The 16,564-nt window shown below is 42.0% G+C and overlaps 1 protein-coding gene across 4 annotated transcripts in view; it reads right to left on the minus strand.

The window, feature by feature from the left end:
- The window catches only part of MDGA1 (MAM domain containing glycosylphosphatidylinositol anchor 1), a 456,809-nt gene that overhangs the window by 111,746 nt on the left and 328,499 nt on the right, over positions 1-16,564 (minus strand). For all 4 annotated transcript variants that reach the window (XR_009555734.1, XM_060244909.1, XM_060244890.1 and 1 more), the window contains exons 11-12: positions 12,705-12,882; positions 10,073-10,096 (exon numbers count right to left, since the gene is read on the minus strand). Coding sequence is in view for 3 of the 4 variants with exons in the window: in XM_060244909.1 (XP_060100892.1) it covers positions 10,073-10,096; positions 12,705-12,882 (202 nt within the window). In the remaining variant the exon portion in view is untranslated. The remainder of the gene's footprint in view (positions 1-10,072; positions 10,097-12,704; positions 12,883-16,564) is intronic.

The raw sequence follows: 16,564 nt of genomic DNA on the forward strand, positions 1-16,564 counted from the left end.
ACATCGCGAGATCTCTACCAGCGAGAACAGGATTTGGTGGCAAGTAAAGCAGGAAGTATGTCACAAACATTGCAAGATTTCTCTACCAGAGAGAATGGGATTTGGTGGCAAGTAAAGCAGGAAGTAATCAGTGAAGAAGGGAAAATTGTGAGTAAGCCAGCCTACTCTAGGACTGAGAAATCATAGAAAAATATCAGCGGCCATTATAAGAAGGTCAACATTTAAAAGTTATTTAAAAGGATTTGAGACATTGAAAATTAGTGGAGCCGGAGAATTTGAACATTGTAAGGTAAATACTATTGGACATTATTGTTAAAAACTATTTTGGAAGCCTCCAGAAAAAAGTGGGAAAAAGTTTAAAAAGGGGACTTAAAAGTCGTGACTGCCATTTTTGAAAAATTATAAACTGTAAAAATTTATATCTGAGCTTAGGAGGCTCCAGGGACGGCGATTTTGGGCTTATTGAAAAAAGCAAAATTCATTCTTTTAAACCTGATAGTTGGATTTTAATTTGGTGAGGTCAACTTTTTCAGCATTTTTACATGTCAGACCATAAGCCAATACGTACAAGGGCTGCTTCACTGGAGAAGATCAGGAGCAATTGGATACAATGGAAGCAAGGATGATGAAAGGGGTGAAAGAGCTAATAACTGCCTCCAAAAAGGAAATTAGAAAGGACATTGAAGATTTGAAAAAAGATATAGAGGATCTCAGAAATGAAACTGTGGTAACATCTAAGAAAGTGCAAGAAGTGGAGGGGAGAGTGAAAGCACATGACTCCACCTTGAAAAAAATACAAGAAAAAGTGGTAATACATGACTGCAAATTGCTGGGAACTCAGATACGTCTGAGAGGAGTACCTGAAGATGAACAAACTGACTTGAAGGAACATGTAATAAAAATTATTGCAGAATTCCTGGCGGAAGATCTAGAAGGTACTAGGAACATGTATGACTATGTGTACAGAGTTAACTCATTCTATGCCAAAAAGAATAATCTACCAAGAGATGTGGTTATAAAGTTTATGACAAAAGACCAATTTAGTTTTATTCAGATTAAGCACACTTCATCAGGCGAGGAATTCAGTACAGTGAGCAAAGCCACACATAGCTGGTAGTCAGTGCCTCAGAATGCAAACTGGTACAAATTTAAGATCCAATGACAATATAGCAAAATTATCTGGTAGGGAGTGGTTTAGAATGCAAAATGGTACAATTTAAGATTCAATGACAGAATAGTAAAATTAACAAACTGAATAGCATGAGCATGCAAAAGCAATAAAACAGTAATATGTCAAAATGTGAGAATGTCTGTTAATGATTATATTGCAGGGGTGGCCAAGGGTAGCTCTCCAGATGTTTTTTGCCTACAACTCCCATCAGATCCAGCCAGCATGGCCAATGGGTGGGGTTGATGGGAGTTGTAGGCAAAAAACATCTGGAGAGCTACCCTTGGCCACCCCTGCTATATTGTATTAAGCCTAGGTCAAAAGCCTGGGTCAAAAGGAAGGAGAAAAATGCATTAAAATATAGTGGGAGATGGGTTCAAGATATGTAATGGGATAAACAACCAATATCCCTGTTTGAGTATTGGCATACTCAAACTATTGGTTGTTTATTCCATTACATATACTGAACCCATCTCCTACTATATTTTATGTATTTTTCTCCTAATGGCAAACTATATGTATGTTACATGTTAAAAGGTAAATTAGTTGGATGGGAAATCTTCTGAGATATAAATACCATCCTTTTGACCCAGGCTTAATACAATATAGTCATTAACAAACATTCTCACATTTTGACATACTACTGTTTTGTTGCTTTCGCATGCTCATGCTACTCAGATCAAAGGTTTGCTCAATTTGTTAATTTTACTATTCTGTCATTGAATCTTAAATTGTACCATTTTGCATTCTAAACCACTCCCTACCAGATAATTTGACTATACTGTCATTGGATCTTAAATTTGTACCAGTTTGCATTCTGAGCCACTGACTACCAGCTATGTGTGGCTTTGCTCACTGTACCGGATTCCTTGCCTGATGAAGTGTGCTTAGCGAGCACACGAAAGCTTACGTTCTGAATAAAACTAAGTTGGCCTTAAAAGTGCAATTGACTCCTATTTCATAACCACAGTCAAACAAGAATTGGAGTGATCTGATTTGGCAAAATTGTATTATAAACAGGAGTGTTGCTGTATAATCTCAAAGTGCCTGGAAAGTAAGAACTCCTGCCCCAGCAATTTCACTGGCACAGGTGCAGTCCCTAATTCTGTACCCATCCCACATTCATACACATCCTGATAGCATTAACATTGTAACAACCAAAGAGAAAATGGATGGAGAAATAATTGTATTAAGTGATTCTCTGAGCCTGTAAATTAATCAACACTAGGAGCCCCTATATCAGGCTGCCACTGGCATTAATCACCCAATCTTTGCCTTTCATTCCAGAGTGTGAGACACTAATGGGTGGGGTTTACTTGGGCAATCATGTGTGATGGCTCCTCCACCCTTATAACTCAGCCTCCTCTACTCCCCTCCAAGAGCAGTTGTGGAATACAAGATAAGAGGGAGAGATAAATGCAGAGGGTTTCATACTGCCGAGTGTCATTCATTCTGGCTGAATGACACAGCTCAGCTGTAACATCAGTGACAGTACATTTTGCTTTTAAAACAGCTTCAATGCAGCTCTTTCCTACTACCAGGACAGCCAAAGAGACTGATATATAGTCGCATTCACAGTCTGCTTGAGTATTGTATCCCCTAGGCCTGGATATCCGGTGCTGCAATTGCAGGTAGGAGCAGGTATCCATAACTCTTCTCCACAGTGGAAAAAGCAGTGTCTGGTGGCATGATTTTGAGTGTTGAAATGGACAGCCTACAAAAAAGGGTTAAGCAGCCCGAACATGTAGCCTCTCTAGAGCAAGGGTGTCAAACATGAGGCCCAGGGACTGAATCAGGCCCCTAGAGGGCTCCTATCAGGCTCCTGAGCAACTGGCTGTTGTCTGCTTCCTTCTCCCTCTCTCTTGCTTCCTTCTGAGTTTTCGCAGGCTAGTCTGAGTTCAGATAAAGCATTTTTTGAAGCTACATTAACTTGCTGTTCTGGCAGTGATGTTGGATCAAGGTTAACCCCAAGGCTAAGCCAGCAAGGGTTAGCCAAACTCTATCAAAACTAGGAAGCATTATGTCCTTAAAGCCTTCCCAACCAGCAAGCATTACTTCTATGTTTTCAGGGTTTAGTTTAAATTTATTCACTCTTAGTCAGTTGAGCACAGCAGACAGGCAGTGATTTAGAACCTCTGTTTATTTATTTAAAATGCAAGGTGGCTAACATGAAAACATTTAAACATTTAAAACAATTAAAATATAGTTTAAAAGATAAAATTAAATTAAAACACATAAACAACACCAGGAGGGCCAATAACCATTACTGGGGGTGTGCAGGATGAAACAAACAAACAAACAAACAAAAATCTTCACCTTCTGGTGAAAAACACTGATGAAGGGAGACAGACAAATCTCCCAGGAGAGGGAGTTCCAAAGTTTGGTTGCCACGATGGAGAGGGCGTTTTCTCAGGTTGCCACCCATCTAGCCTCAGATGGCAGGGGCAACCAAAGCAGGGACTCCAAGAATGACTGGAGTGAGTGGGGTAGGTTTGTATGGGAGAAGGCAGTCCTTATGATATGTTGGTCCCAGATCATACAGGGCTTTAAAGGGCAAGGCAGTTGGCCCCTTTCCTTGAGCGCCGGGACCTCGCAACAGTGATCCATGCAACGGTCACCTCAAGATTGGACTACTGTAATGCCCTCTACTTGGGGCTACCTTTGTGCCGGACCCGGAAGCTGCAGCTAGTGCAGAACGCGGCGGCCAGGCTGTTGTTGGGACTCCCGAAATGGGAACATATATGGCCGGGGCTACGTGGACTGCACTGGCTGCCGATTATATACCAGGTCCAGTACAAAGTGTTGGTCATTATCTTTAAAGCCTTATATGGCCGAGGACCCGCCTACCTGAGGGACCGTCTTTCCCCATACGAACCCAGAGAGCACTGAGGTCAGCCGGGAAAAATCTAATGGCTATCCCTGGGCCGAAAGAGATTAAACATCAAAATATCAGAGCACGGGCCTTTTCAACCGCGGCCCCTGCCCTATGGAATCAACTCCCTGAGGAGGTGCGGGCCCTGCGGAACCTTGACCAGTTCCGCAGGGCCTGCAAGACCACCCTTTTTAAACTTGCTTATTCAGACTGCTAAAGAAGGCTGTTAAATAAGGATCCGCCAATGCGGTTTAAAGACCTAGACCGCTGTGTATAAACTGGCAGAACTAGCGTCAAACATCACCAGCACTGTCAGACCAAACTATCTAATTGTATTGACTGGTTTTTAATGTTGTTAAATAATGTTTTATATTGTTAAATTTAAAGGTTTTATTATTACTGTATGTTATTAAGAAATGTTGTTAGCCGCCCTGAGCCTGCCGAGGCGGGGAGGGCGGGATATAAATAAAATTTATTATTATTATTATTATATTATTATTATTCAATACCAGGATCTTGAATTTGAGTCCAGAAGCAAATTGGAAGCCAGTGTAGGTGAGAAAAAACTGGAATTATATGGTCCTCCCTATCAGGGCTTTTTTTCCTGGGGGAACATGGTGGAACATAGTTATAGAACCTCTCTGTGAAAACAAAATTCTCAAAAAAAATTTTAAAAGTTCATGAGGGGCACTCATGTGTTCCTCCTTCATTTCCCTTTTGAGAGTTCTGGCACTTCTTTTTCCAGAAAAAAAGCCCTGGTCCCTATAACCCATTCCAGTCAATGCTCTGGCTGTGGCATTCTGTACCAGCTGCAGCTTCCAGACAGTCTTCAAGGGCAGCCCCACATAGAGCACACTGCAGAAATCTAATCTAGATGTTACTAGGGCACACACCACAGTGACAAGATCTTTACTGTCCAGTATGGGATGCAGCTGTCTCATCAGCTGAAGCTGCTGAAAAGCACCCCTGGCCACAGCTGCTTTATCTAACAGGAAGCCTGGGTCCAGAAGCACCCCCAGATCACAAACTTGTTCCTTTGAAGGAATTGCAACCTCATCCAGAACAGGAGATAATCCATTTCCCAGGTCAGACCTTCCCCATGAAAGAGGTAATACTGATTAAGAGGTAATACTGGTTGAGTTTCAAGTTGTTAGCCCTCATCTGTTCCAAAACAGCCTCCATGCACCTGTGGATGGCTTCCACAGTCTTCCTGGGATCCACTGACAACATGAGATAGAACTTAGTGTAATCGCCATGTTGGTTGTAGCTCAGTCCAGCTCCCAGAATGACCTCTCCCAGCAGCTTTACATAGATGTTGAAAAGCAAGGGGGACAAGATGGAAACTTGGGGAGCTCTGTAGAACAAAGGGGGAGAGCAGCAGTCCCACAGCACCACACTCTGAAACCACTGCTGAGTAGTGCCTCCCAGTACCAGTCCCAAAAGGCAATCCAGAAAGATATCATGATTTATGGTACCAAAAGAGGTCCAGGAGAATTAACAGGGCTGCTCTCCCCTTGTCCATCTCTCAGCACATGTCAGCCAGCAGGCCGGCCAAGGGCATTTAAGTTCTATAACCAGGTCTGAAACTGGATTGGAATGGATGTAAACAATCCACTTCATTCAGGAATCTTGGAAGTTGGCCAGCTACCATTTGTTCAATTACCTTGCTCAAGAATAGTACATTTGAGATAGGACAGTAGTTGTTCACCTTTCCTGGCTCCTGAGTATGTTTCTTTACCAGTGGATGCACCACTGCCTGCTTCAAGGCAGGAGTGACCACCCAGTCTCTCAGGAAGGCATTTACTGTCTCCCAGATCCAATCTACCAGGTCTCCCCCACCCCTGAATTTAGTAGCCAGGAGGGGGAAAGAGTTATACAAACAGGTAGTAGGTCTCAGGCCTTCCAAAATCCTGTCTACATCCTCAGACTGCATAAACTGAAAGGTATTCTACCCCACTGAATAAATTAGCACTTTGGAATCATCTGATCCTGTTGTGAAACAGATGTGAGAGATATTATCCACAAAGTGCTTAGCAAAATTATCATAGCAGCAGTCTACATCCTCCCACTGGCTAGAATCCAATGACCACCCAGAAGAGTTCTGCAGGTGTATACTGTGTGGATGCAATGGCGGCAGATAAGTATTGCTTCTTTGCTGCCCTCATCACCATGGAGCAGACTTTCAAATTACATCCAGCCTATGCCTTGTCAGCTTCCTCTCAAGTCTTTCTTCACTGTGGCTCTAACCATCTCTCTTGTCTTTTCATCATTCACAGCCTCTCAGGTGTGATCATGACAATTTCCCAGGCTGTTTTCCCATTCCAGGGGGCAACCAGGGCACTGGTGGGAACACTGACCATATTAACAGGAAAATGCCATCTGAAAACCTATTGGATCCATCAAGCTATGGGTACTGCATCACTGGGAGATTTGGATAAGGATATATTGATCAGCATGGATATGGGTATCATCAGCATATTTATGACAATCAATCCTAAACCTATAAATGATTTGTCCTAAGGGCTTTACATAGAGATTGAAAAGCATGGGTAGGATTGTGCCCTGTGGAACCACATGGAATAGTCTCACGCTGATGACGTGGTATCTAGTGGCAACCCTTTGAGTTGGATCCATGAGGAATGATTCAAGTCAGTTAAATATACATCTCCTGCTACCTACTTCTGTCTCCAAGTACCTCAACAAAATGGCATTGTCCATTATATCAAAGGCTGCAAATAAATCCAATAGGAGAAGCAAAGATATCTATACTAAAAGATACCTTTGTCTATACTCAGATAGAGGTAATAAACTAAAGCTGGAAGGGCCACTCTTTTACCAACCGCAGCACTGCTTTTTGTGAAAGATGGCAATTAGAATACATTTTTGCCAGCAACAAGTGAGTGACCAGCTGTACACAAGCTATTAGTAGCGTCTTGGAACCCCGTGCTTGGAACCATATCCCCATTCTTTATCCATCCCCAGTTCCCACTTTTCTAAATAAAGAGCCATTATCTTTTGTCTATAGAGCAGGATTCTTAAGCTGTGCTAATCACAGTTTCTTGAAACTGTCCGAAATAATCCTCATCCTCTTCATCTGAAACCTCTGGGATCTGGCATTTTGAAGATAATGAGAGTTTGCAGCTCAAGAAAAGTAAATGAGAATTTTTGGAACAGAGTTATCTCTAACATCAAGCACTACGGTCATATTTTTTGAACTCCATAACAGGTTTCAATGGAGAAGATTCTGTTATACACAACAGTTAAAAACTGATGGCCAGACTAGACATGACAGCATCCTTGTGGTCACCATGAGGATGCCACCACCATTTTAAAGTCATTTTAAAATGCTGGGAGGCACCGATCTGATCCTGCAGCACAGAGGTGCTCTTGAATTCCCTCCCCTGTGCCTTATCAAGTGCAGAAATGGCTGCATTCCCTTCCATGGCTGTTTTAGCATTTGAAAAGACACCTGGGGGGCAGACAAGAACATTGCACTGTAAGCCCCCCTTGTGGAATTTTGAAATGTCTTTAAAATGGTGGTGGCATCCTCATGGTGACCACAAGGATGCTGTCATGTCTAGTCTAGCTCTGAGCCTTCAAGTTTAGATGCAAAAAACAAGATAAACCACTGAATAGCTAACCCTCCTATTGTTGACTTGTTAGGTGCCGAGGCCAACACTGCTGAATACAACATGCTAAAATAGGCAAATTTTGGTCTGGTACAGCAAAGCAATTCTTATATTTGTAATTAAGTTTTAAACTTTGGAGAGCTTTAACCTAAGAGAAGAACTCAGCATCAGCATTTAATGAAAGGATATTTCAGCACATATGGAAGACTGCACTGAGACATCTATATCTAATAGCTCATACTATCCAGCCTGCTGTTTAAGATCTGCTTCTCAAGTCCTGATTTTTTATGATGCTACCTTCAAAAGTGGGGTGGGTGGTACTAGAGAAGGCATTTTCTGTGGTGGCACCTCATCTTTGGAATGCCCTGCCCCTTGAGGCCTGGTGCCCACTTTTCTTTAGTTATCAGGCAAAACCACATCTTTTTACTCAGAGTTTTGCTTATAGATTTTATCTTATCAGCTTTTTAATGGCCTGCTTCTGTTTTATGGATAGTTTTTATGCTGCTTATATCCAATCACTTGTTTTTAATGGCTTGTTTTAGAAGTTGAGATATCCTAAATAAATAACATAATATCATAACCTAACATTCTGCAGTGAAGATTTATGCAGAAATTTCAGTCAGGCCACTCCTCATGGTTGAAGGGGGCACTGTTTTTAGCAAAACTATCTGGAGTTCTAGGTACCAAGTGCTAGCTATCCTTCCAGAGAGAAGCATTTGCTTATATGAAAGGATGGTTTTGAAGGTCATCTTAGAATCAGAGAGCTGGAAGGTACCTCCAGGGTCATCTAGTCCAACCTTCTGCTCAAGTTCCTAAACATCTTGTGTAATACAAACTGGATTTTAGATGGAGTTTGATCTTGGCATCCATTTCCCAGAATAGGCAGAGTCACAAACAATCATCATTTATGATAAAACAATTTGCTCAGGTTGATTTATATCAGATATACAAAAAGACAGATTAAAACCAACATAAAAGAATAAAACATCAGATTCCCTTAAAAGGCAGATGCCATCAAAAATCCCAGTAATGCCTCTCTCACTAGTGTGGCACTATCAAGTCCTAGTGGTGCTGCTATCTTGCAGGGGTGGGGGGAGTGGGGGTGCCAAGTTCAACCATTGCTGCCCTCAACAAAATGCCTGGCAAAACATCTCTGCCTTACAGACCCTGCAAACAAACAACTCCTTCAAGGCCTGGGTGAAATTTCTCAGAGAATTCCACTAGGTTGGGGCCAGGGAGGAGAAGGCCCTGGACCTGATTGAGGACAACTGGATATCTCTCAGGTTGGGAACCACAAGGAGATATTGATCACCAGAGTGCGAGGTTCTCTTAGGGGTATACCAGGAGAGGTGGTCCCAAAGATTTGTAAGTCCCTGGCCATTCAGGGAGAAAGCATTTAGGCTAGCATAGCTGTTATAGCATTGAGCCTTATGTCTCTGCACTTTACAACCCAATCCTATCAAAAGTAAGTCCCACCATCATCTTTGGGGCTTTGTAAATAAGTATGCTGAAGTTGGCAGCTTTGATTCATAACAAGAGAGGGGACTTGCTGGAAATTGTGACTATTGACCTGAAGGCCTTGTTCTCCCTGGTTCCAGATATGTGTAGGCTGGCAATGAGTGATTTAATAGGTGAAAGAAGGTCAACCTGCATGTGGTCAGGAGGCTCATCCTCAGCCAGCTTCCGACTGCAAGCAGACAAACAAACAAAAAGCCAAGCTAATGCTTAGATATATGGGAAATATGGTTTCCAAGGCTGGTTTTTTTGAAACAGATTTTGTGCTTTAGTCATAGCCCAGTGAGCCTTGCGTTAAATTCTGTAAGAAAGCCAAGATATCCAGCAAACAGAATTAATATCTGAGTTCTGTATTAGAGCCTTGGATCAAAGTAAGACAAGCTTGATTGCATGCCATCCTATCATTAGATTAACAAAGTAATCAGATGGGTCACTGAAGACACTACAGCAGTGTTCCTTGGCACTACAGTCTCTGGGGCACAGTTAAAGGCACTAAATTTGACCTGTGAGCTCTATACAACTTACACATTACATACAATAAAGATTGTCTCCTACGTACCACTGTGATTTCAAAAACCAGCAGATTTCTTGCATTTGTTCACTCTATGTGTCAGATATGTCCAGAAGCAATCTCAGGGCTTCTGTCCATTTAAAAAATCATCTTCTAAAATTCTGCTAAAGTTCCTAAACATCTTCTGTAGAAAATTCAAGGCTAAATTTTCTAAAATTTAATGGCTGAAGTTATGTATGCTGGATGTGTTTATATTTATTTTAGCTGTACAATATAAGCCCTTTTGGGTTTTTAAAATATCTTTGTTTACATGACTTGTGACTATAGGATGATTTTAGATACATTTTAAAAGCAAAGAACTGAGTCTCATTACTTACCTATTGGGTTGGGGGAGCTGAGTGCTAAGAAAGGAATTAAAAACAGAGGTTTTAGAAGATTATTAAATCTATATGAGCACACTCAATGACAAAACAAATTTCTAGAATTTTACTAATATATTTGATTAAAGTCATAGCTTGATACCTTAACACCTTGGGTCAGAATTTGAGATTCAGCATATAGTTTCTTAAGTGTAGCACACAGAAACAATCTTTTGGCCACACAAAGTTCTGAGAAAAAACAGTTAGCTTTGATAAACTTACCTCATACATTCCTGAAACCTAATGGGAATTGAGAGAACACACACCAATGGTTGGGATGGGAAAACCATGGGAGGTGGATAACATTTTATAAAACTGTATTTCATGTGAAATGGGATTTCAGGAGAGGACTGAGTATTTGGTTCCTCTGGGGGAGAAACCAATGCCAAAGAGAAGATTTTACTTCTTGGGGAATTTTAGGTGTTGTGTGATCCCACCAAAATTGTGCACAGTAACAGAAATGCAAAATATAGTTTGTTTCAGATTTCATTTTCAGAAAGTGAAAACTCGTGTGTTAATTGAACATGGTTAGATGCTCCTTGGGATTTAAAGTATGAGTTGAAGGATGTGGAGTCAAGATTTCAGTTTACCATAAAAATTAGACCATGGCATGGGTCCTATGAATTTGTTCCACATGTGCTTTTGTTTAACTTAGGGTTGCCAGGTCCCCTCATGGATCCAATGGAGGGATTTGGGGGGTATTCCAGGGTGGGCAGGGGTGTTGCACGGGGGATGCTCTAGTTTTGGGGCAAACTCTATGGTAAAGCTGGCTTAAAACCATAGAGTTTGCCCCAAAACCCAGAATGTCCCCCACATGATGTCCCTGATGCAATTATGTCACTTCAGGGTAACCTCATCACATATTTAGTGATGGGTTTTTTCCCACTGGTCAGCTGGTTCATAGCGGAGGAAAGCCCCCAAAACCAGGGGATCCCACACCAGGACTTGGAGGCTGGCAACTCTGGTTCAACCACAGCAGAGGCTACCCTTAAGCTAGGCACTTTTGCTTACACATGACCAATGTTTTTTTATGGAGCCCCAAATTACCTAGCACTACAGGAATGCAGTCAACAGTGGAGGACCACTTCTGCGATGGCCAAAGAGAAGTGCATGTAGAATGAGGGCTTAAGATCCAAACGCATACAAAGAAGCGCATGTGACCATGCAAATCACTCTTTGGAAATTTTCAAAATCTGCAATCTTTTGAACCTAAGTTAAAATACAGTGGCATAAGTTCATTGATATATGCAATCCTGTCTATGTATTGTTCCTTCTACTAACAAAAGATTTGTGGCTACAAAGACCAAAGTGAGCTAACAAAGTTTGATTGCAGTGACACCTTTAAAATCAAGAAAGTTTAATTCTGGGGATAAACTTTTGCATGATGCACACTTCTTCAGATATATTGAAACAAGACTTCCTCAACCAATACCTACAGGTGGGGGGTTAGTTGATAGAAAGGGCTAATTAGAGTCAAGATGTATAAGTACAGCTATGATTGAATTAAAGCAATTGGTAAGACCTGTGAATAGCAACAAATCAACATAGAGATAATAAAAGAGTTAACAAACAGATGTGTGAACTAAGTTTAAGTCCAGTGACACCTTTAAGACCAAGAAAGTTTAATTCTCGGTGTAAGTGAGGACTGAGTGACTTAGTATATATATAGTGAGATAAAAAGCTGATATCTTTGTTAAGTCCTGGGAGTTCCACTGTCCTGAGCATTGTAATAACATGTAATGCAGCAATCACTTGTTCCAGTCTATTTCTGAAATTCCTCTACAATAAAACAACGACTTTGAGGTTTCCCATGGAGTGCCCTGGGAGGTTGAAATATTCTCCTACAGGTTTCTCAGTTTTGTTATTCTTGATGTCAGATTTGTGTCCATTTATCCTTTGGCATAGGGTTTGAGCTATTAGCCCCATGTAGAGAACTGAAGGACATTGTTGGCATTTAATAGCATATACAATGTTAGAAGATAAGGAATGTCCCAGAGATGTTATAGTTGATGTTGTTAGGTCCAGTGATTGTGTTATCTGGTTTTATGTGACAGCAAAGTTGGCATCTGGGTTTATTGCAAGCTCTGGTACCAGTGTCCATGCTCAAATTAGATGTTGTATTATTGTGGGTGAGGAGTTGTTTAAGACTGGGAGGCTGTCAGTGCGCAAAAAGAGGTTTGCCCTCCCTACTTGTGAAAGAGAAATGTCATTATCCAGTAGAGGTTGTAAGTCTCTGGTGGTGCACTGAACTGGTTTGAGTTGAGAGCTGTATGTGGCCACCTGAATCTAAAGACCAAAGTGTTTAGTGGTCAGGAGTAAATAAGACATGTGTTGTAGTTCTTCTACTGTTGCTATATAGATCTGACTCTGTGCTCTATCTGGATGAGAAATGGCCTGGGCAGTACATGTATGCTTCGGTACAAGTGTAATAAAACCCCACAAACCATTCTGAGTTATTCTGAAATATCTTTCAGAATTATTTTGAACAGAACCAAGATTTCCTCCCTATCAGGTGAATTTATTCATGCCTTGTGGACAACATAAAGAGCCCTGATCATTTTCTGAGTAATGCAGAGAAGGAGACACTTACGTTCTGTGTAGCGAATGATACGGGTAGCCATGTCTCCAGCCCCAAAGCGGGTCAAAGGTGTCAAGCGAACCTCATAACTATGAGGCACCTTCAGGTCAATCAGGATGTGCTCTAGCAGCATGCCCTTCTCCATCTTCTTCACAGGAATATATTTGGGAGGCAAGGGCCTGTGATTCAGCTGCAGAGACAAAGGTCAGGGTTTGGTCAAACAAAGTATATAGTTCTGAAATCTTCAGACCGAGGAACTCTTACAAGCTCTCATTCTAGTGACTTCTCTCTCCTCTTCTGATAATGTTAGGCATAGTCATGTACAACACAGTGCAAAACCTTAAAATCCAAAGCAGGATTTTAAATTCTGAGAATATTCAGAAGTTAGCAAAAAAACAAAAACAAAACCGACATTGGCAGCCTTCATATTTAAAATGCTAAAAGCACCAATTTAAAAAATGATCTGTGTCACACTTCCAGTGGATAGAATGTAAGAATTTCACACTTGTTGCAGTAAGGTTATTTCACACATTACACAGGAAGAAAGCCAGATTTCCCACGGGAAGACAGTGCTTATTCAACCAAGTGCTCCAGATAATCCTGGCTCTTTGATAAGGGTAGGTATACAAAACATTTGCCAAGTAACTGTCTGTTACGCTATACATATATAGGTGTGCTTGTAACCAAAAACTAATGTGTGAATATGTACTTAGGGTTAAAGACTAAGGTAGAGACAAAACAATGCATTCGGTTATACTGTTGTTCAAAACCCTTCTGATTTTGTTGTGTTTCTATCAGCCCATATTTGACAGGCTACAGTTTCCTGCAGAAGAGTTCCTGGCCCAAATCCTGTTGCTTACTCTCCCCCCCCCCCCCCACGCCCTCCCTCCAATTTGTTCTTTTCTCTTTCTTTCTTACCATTGATGTTTCTATATCCCTCCCATCTGATTCTACTGAGACATTTTGAAATGCACTGAGAGAAGTCTTCATGCTATCATAAATACCTAAGATGATGTGACAGAGAGAAGGGACATGCATTCATCCCACCCTTGTAGTGAGGGAGACGAGCAGGAGCACATGGTCAGGGCAGAAGGGAGCCTCTCTTGCTTGTGTATGCCTAGGGTTGCCAATCCCCAGGTGGGGGCAGGGGATCCCCCGGTTTGGAGACCCTCCCCCCGCTTCAGGGTCGTCAGAAAGCGGGGGGAGGGGAGGGAAATGTCTGCTGGGAACTCTGTTATTCCCTATGGAGATTTATTCCCTTATAAAATCATGGAGAATTGATCCACAGGTATCTGGGGCTCTGGGGGGGCTGTTTTTTGGGGTAGAGGCACCAAATTTTCAGTATAGCATCTAGTGCCTCTTCCCAAAATACCCCCCAAGTTTCAAAAAGATTGGATCAGGGGGTCCAATTCTATGAGCCCCAAAAGAAGGTGCCCCTATACTTCATTATTTCCTATCGAAGGAAGGAATTGAAAGGTGTGCCGTCCCTTTAAATGTGATGGCTAGAACTCCCTTGATCTTGGCTCCACCCCTAATGTCTCCTGGCTCCACCCCCCAAAGTCCCCAGATATTTCTTGAATTGGACTTGGCAACCCTAGTCTCTGGGGAAGCTGTGTTTTTGAGGTAGAATCACCAAATTTTCAGCATAGCATCCAGTGCCTCTCGCTAAAACAGCCTCCAAGTTTTAAAAGGATTGGACTAGGGGGGTCTAATGCTGTGAACCCCAAAAGAGGGTGCCCCTACATTATTTCCAATGGAGGGAAGGTGTTTAAAAGGTATGTGGTTCCCTTAAATGTGAGGACCTGAACTACCTTAGGAGTTCAGTTGTGCTTGTCACAACCTGGCTCCACCCCCACGTCTCCTGGCTCCACCCCCAAAGTCCCCAGATATTTCTTGAATTGGACTTGGCAACCCTATGTATGCCTGAGCCTAGGGTTGCCAATCCCCAGGTGGGGGCAGAGAATCCCCCAGTTTGGAGGCCCTCCCCCCCCCCGCTTCAGGGTCATCAGAAAGCGGGGGGAGGGGAGGAAAATGTCTTCTGGGTACTCATGATTCCCTATGGAGACTTATTCCCATAGAAAATAATGGAGAATTTATCCACGGGTATCTGGGGCTCTGGGGGCCCTGTTTTTTGAGGTAGAGGCACCAAATTTTCAATATAGTATCCAGTGGCTCTCCCCAAAATACTCCCTAAGTTTCAAAAAGATTGGACCAGGGGGTCCAATTCTATGAGCCCCCAAAGAAGGTGCCCCTATCCATTATTTCCTATGGAAGGAAGGCATTTAAAAGATGTGCGGTCCCTTGAAATGTGATGGCCAAAACTCCCTTTGGAGTTCATTTATGCTTGTCACACCCTTGCTCCTGGCTCCACCCCCAAAGTCCCCAGATATTTCTTGAATTGGACTTGGCAACCCTACCTGAGCCTCTTCCCTTCGCCAATCTCCTTTAATCACTGAAGAGAGGAGGGAGATTTCTGCTGGGAAGCCATGGGTGAATGTGCTCCTCTTCCATGGGGGAAGCATGCTCTTCTCTCCCACCAACAGGAATTTGTGGAAGAGTTTGTGTTAGATTCCTGCCAGAATGTGACAACTGGATCAAGTGATACAAAAAGCCATTTTTGTATTCTGCTAGTCCTGAAATCCAGCTGTACAGTTGTCAGCTGGTGAACTTTCCCTTTCTCTTTTCACTGAAACAAGCTGGTTAAACTGCAGGCTGAGTTGGAAGTTATTCCATCATGCACCTTAAAGTAGAACACAGAAACAATGGCTTTCTCCTCACCTATTTCCTCTGCTCTTTATAGCAGGGCCCAGGGGACTACTTGGAGTGTATGACTGAGGTCTAGGACAGAGACAGTTTCAATAGGATTGACTTAAAGATAATAATCTTGTTTCTGGAATCTTGCCAGAATCCATTTTTAATCAGCCATGTCCCATCTGCACATACAAACAGTGGATAATGATTCAAGTTATACCCCCCCCCCCACACACACACACAGTTTTGACATCCTATTTCTCTGAAGCTCTCTCATGACCTCCACTAAGCAAGAACATATCCCACTCCCAGTGTAAACCCCCCTTATATACATTGGCGTGCAACACAGTACCAGTTGCTTGGAAACAATGTGAGGTCTGATGGCAAAATCAAGGTGAAGTCTGCTGCCAAGGAAATAAGGTCATTTGCAATGCTGACCTGAAGAATACTGATAGGGGACACTTATTCCAAGGTTAGGGAAAGCTATTCCAAGGCTACTATATTCAGCCACCTCAGAGCCAACTCTCTTAACATGCATTCTGGAATAATTCCTATAACATTGGTGGCTTCCCTTGGCTAGTCATGCTTGCAAATGGACTGTATGAATGACTCATATAGAGGAGACCACTGATTTCTAGTAATCCTGCAGCCTTGCTTTTTGAAAGATGCAGTTTGCAATACCATGAAGTAGCAAATTGTATGTATGAACTGCTCATATGGCTCATCTGTATCCATGCATCTATCCTTGGAAGGTACCTGGTTTTTAGATATTATCCAGTGCTTAGTGCACTTTCCAACATGACACAAAATATACTTTATAGCTCTACTATATTACTGGTATGTCAATCCGAGTATTGTTAATACAGGATAGAAAATGGAAGAAAGCTATTTAAATCAAACTAGCAAAAAACAAGGCTAGTAAACCCCAATTAACTGTAACTTGAAACACTTTGTTATTCAAGGTATAAACTTCCCTGTGCACACACACTTCTTCAGAGACAATGAAATGGAAACTGCCAGTCCATACATATAGGAAGAGGGTGAGCAGTAAATTAGCAATCAAAATAATGAAGATGTTTAACAGATTCAAGGATCAAACAGGAATACCAAGCTTAGTTTAT

Source organism: Heteronotia binoei, chromosome 1 (assembly GCF_032191835.1).
Source record: "Heteronotia binoei isolate CCM8104 ecotype False Entrance Well chromosome 1, APGP_CSIRO_Hbin_v1, whole genome shotgun sequence".
NCBI classification, from domain to species: domain Eukaryota; kingdom Metazoa; phylum Chordata; class Lepidosauria; order Squamata; family Gekkonidae; genus Heteronotia; species Heteronotia binoei.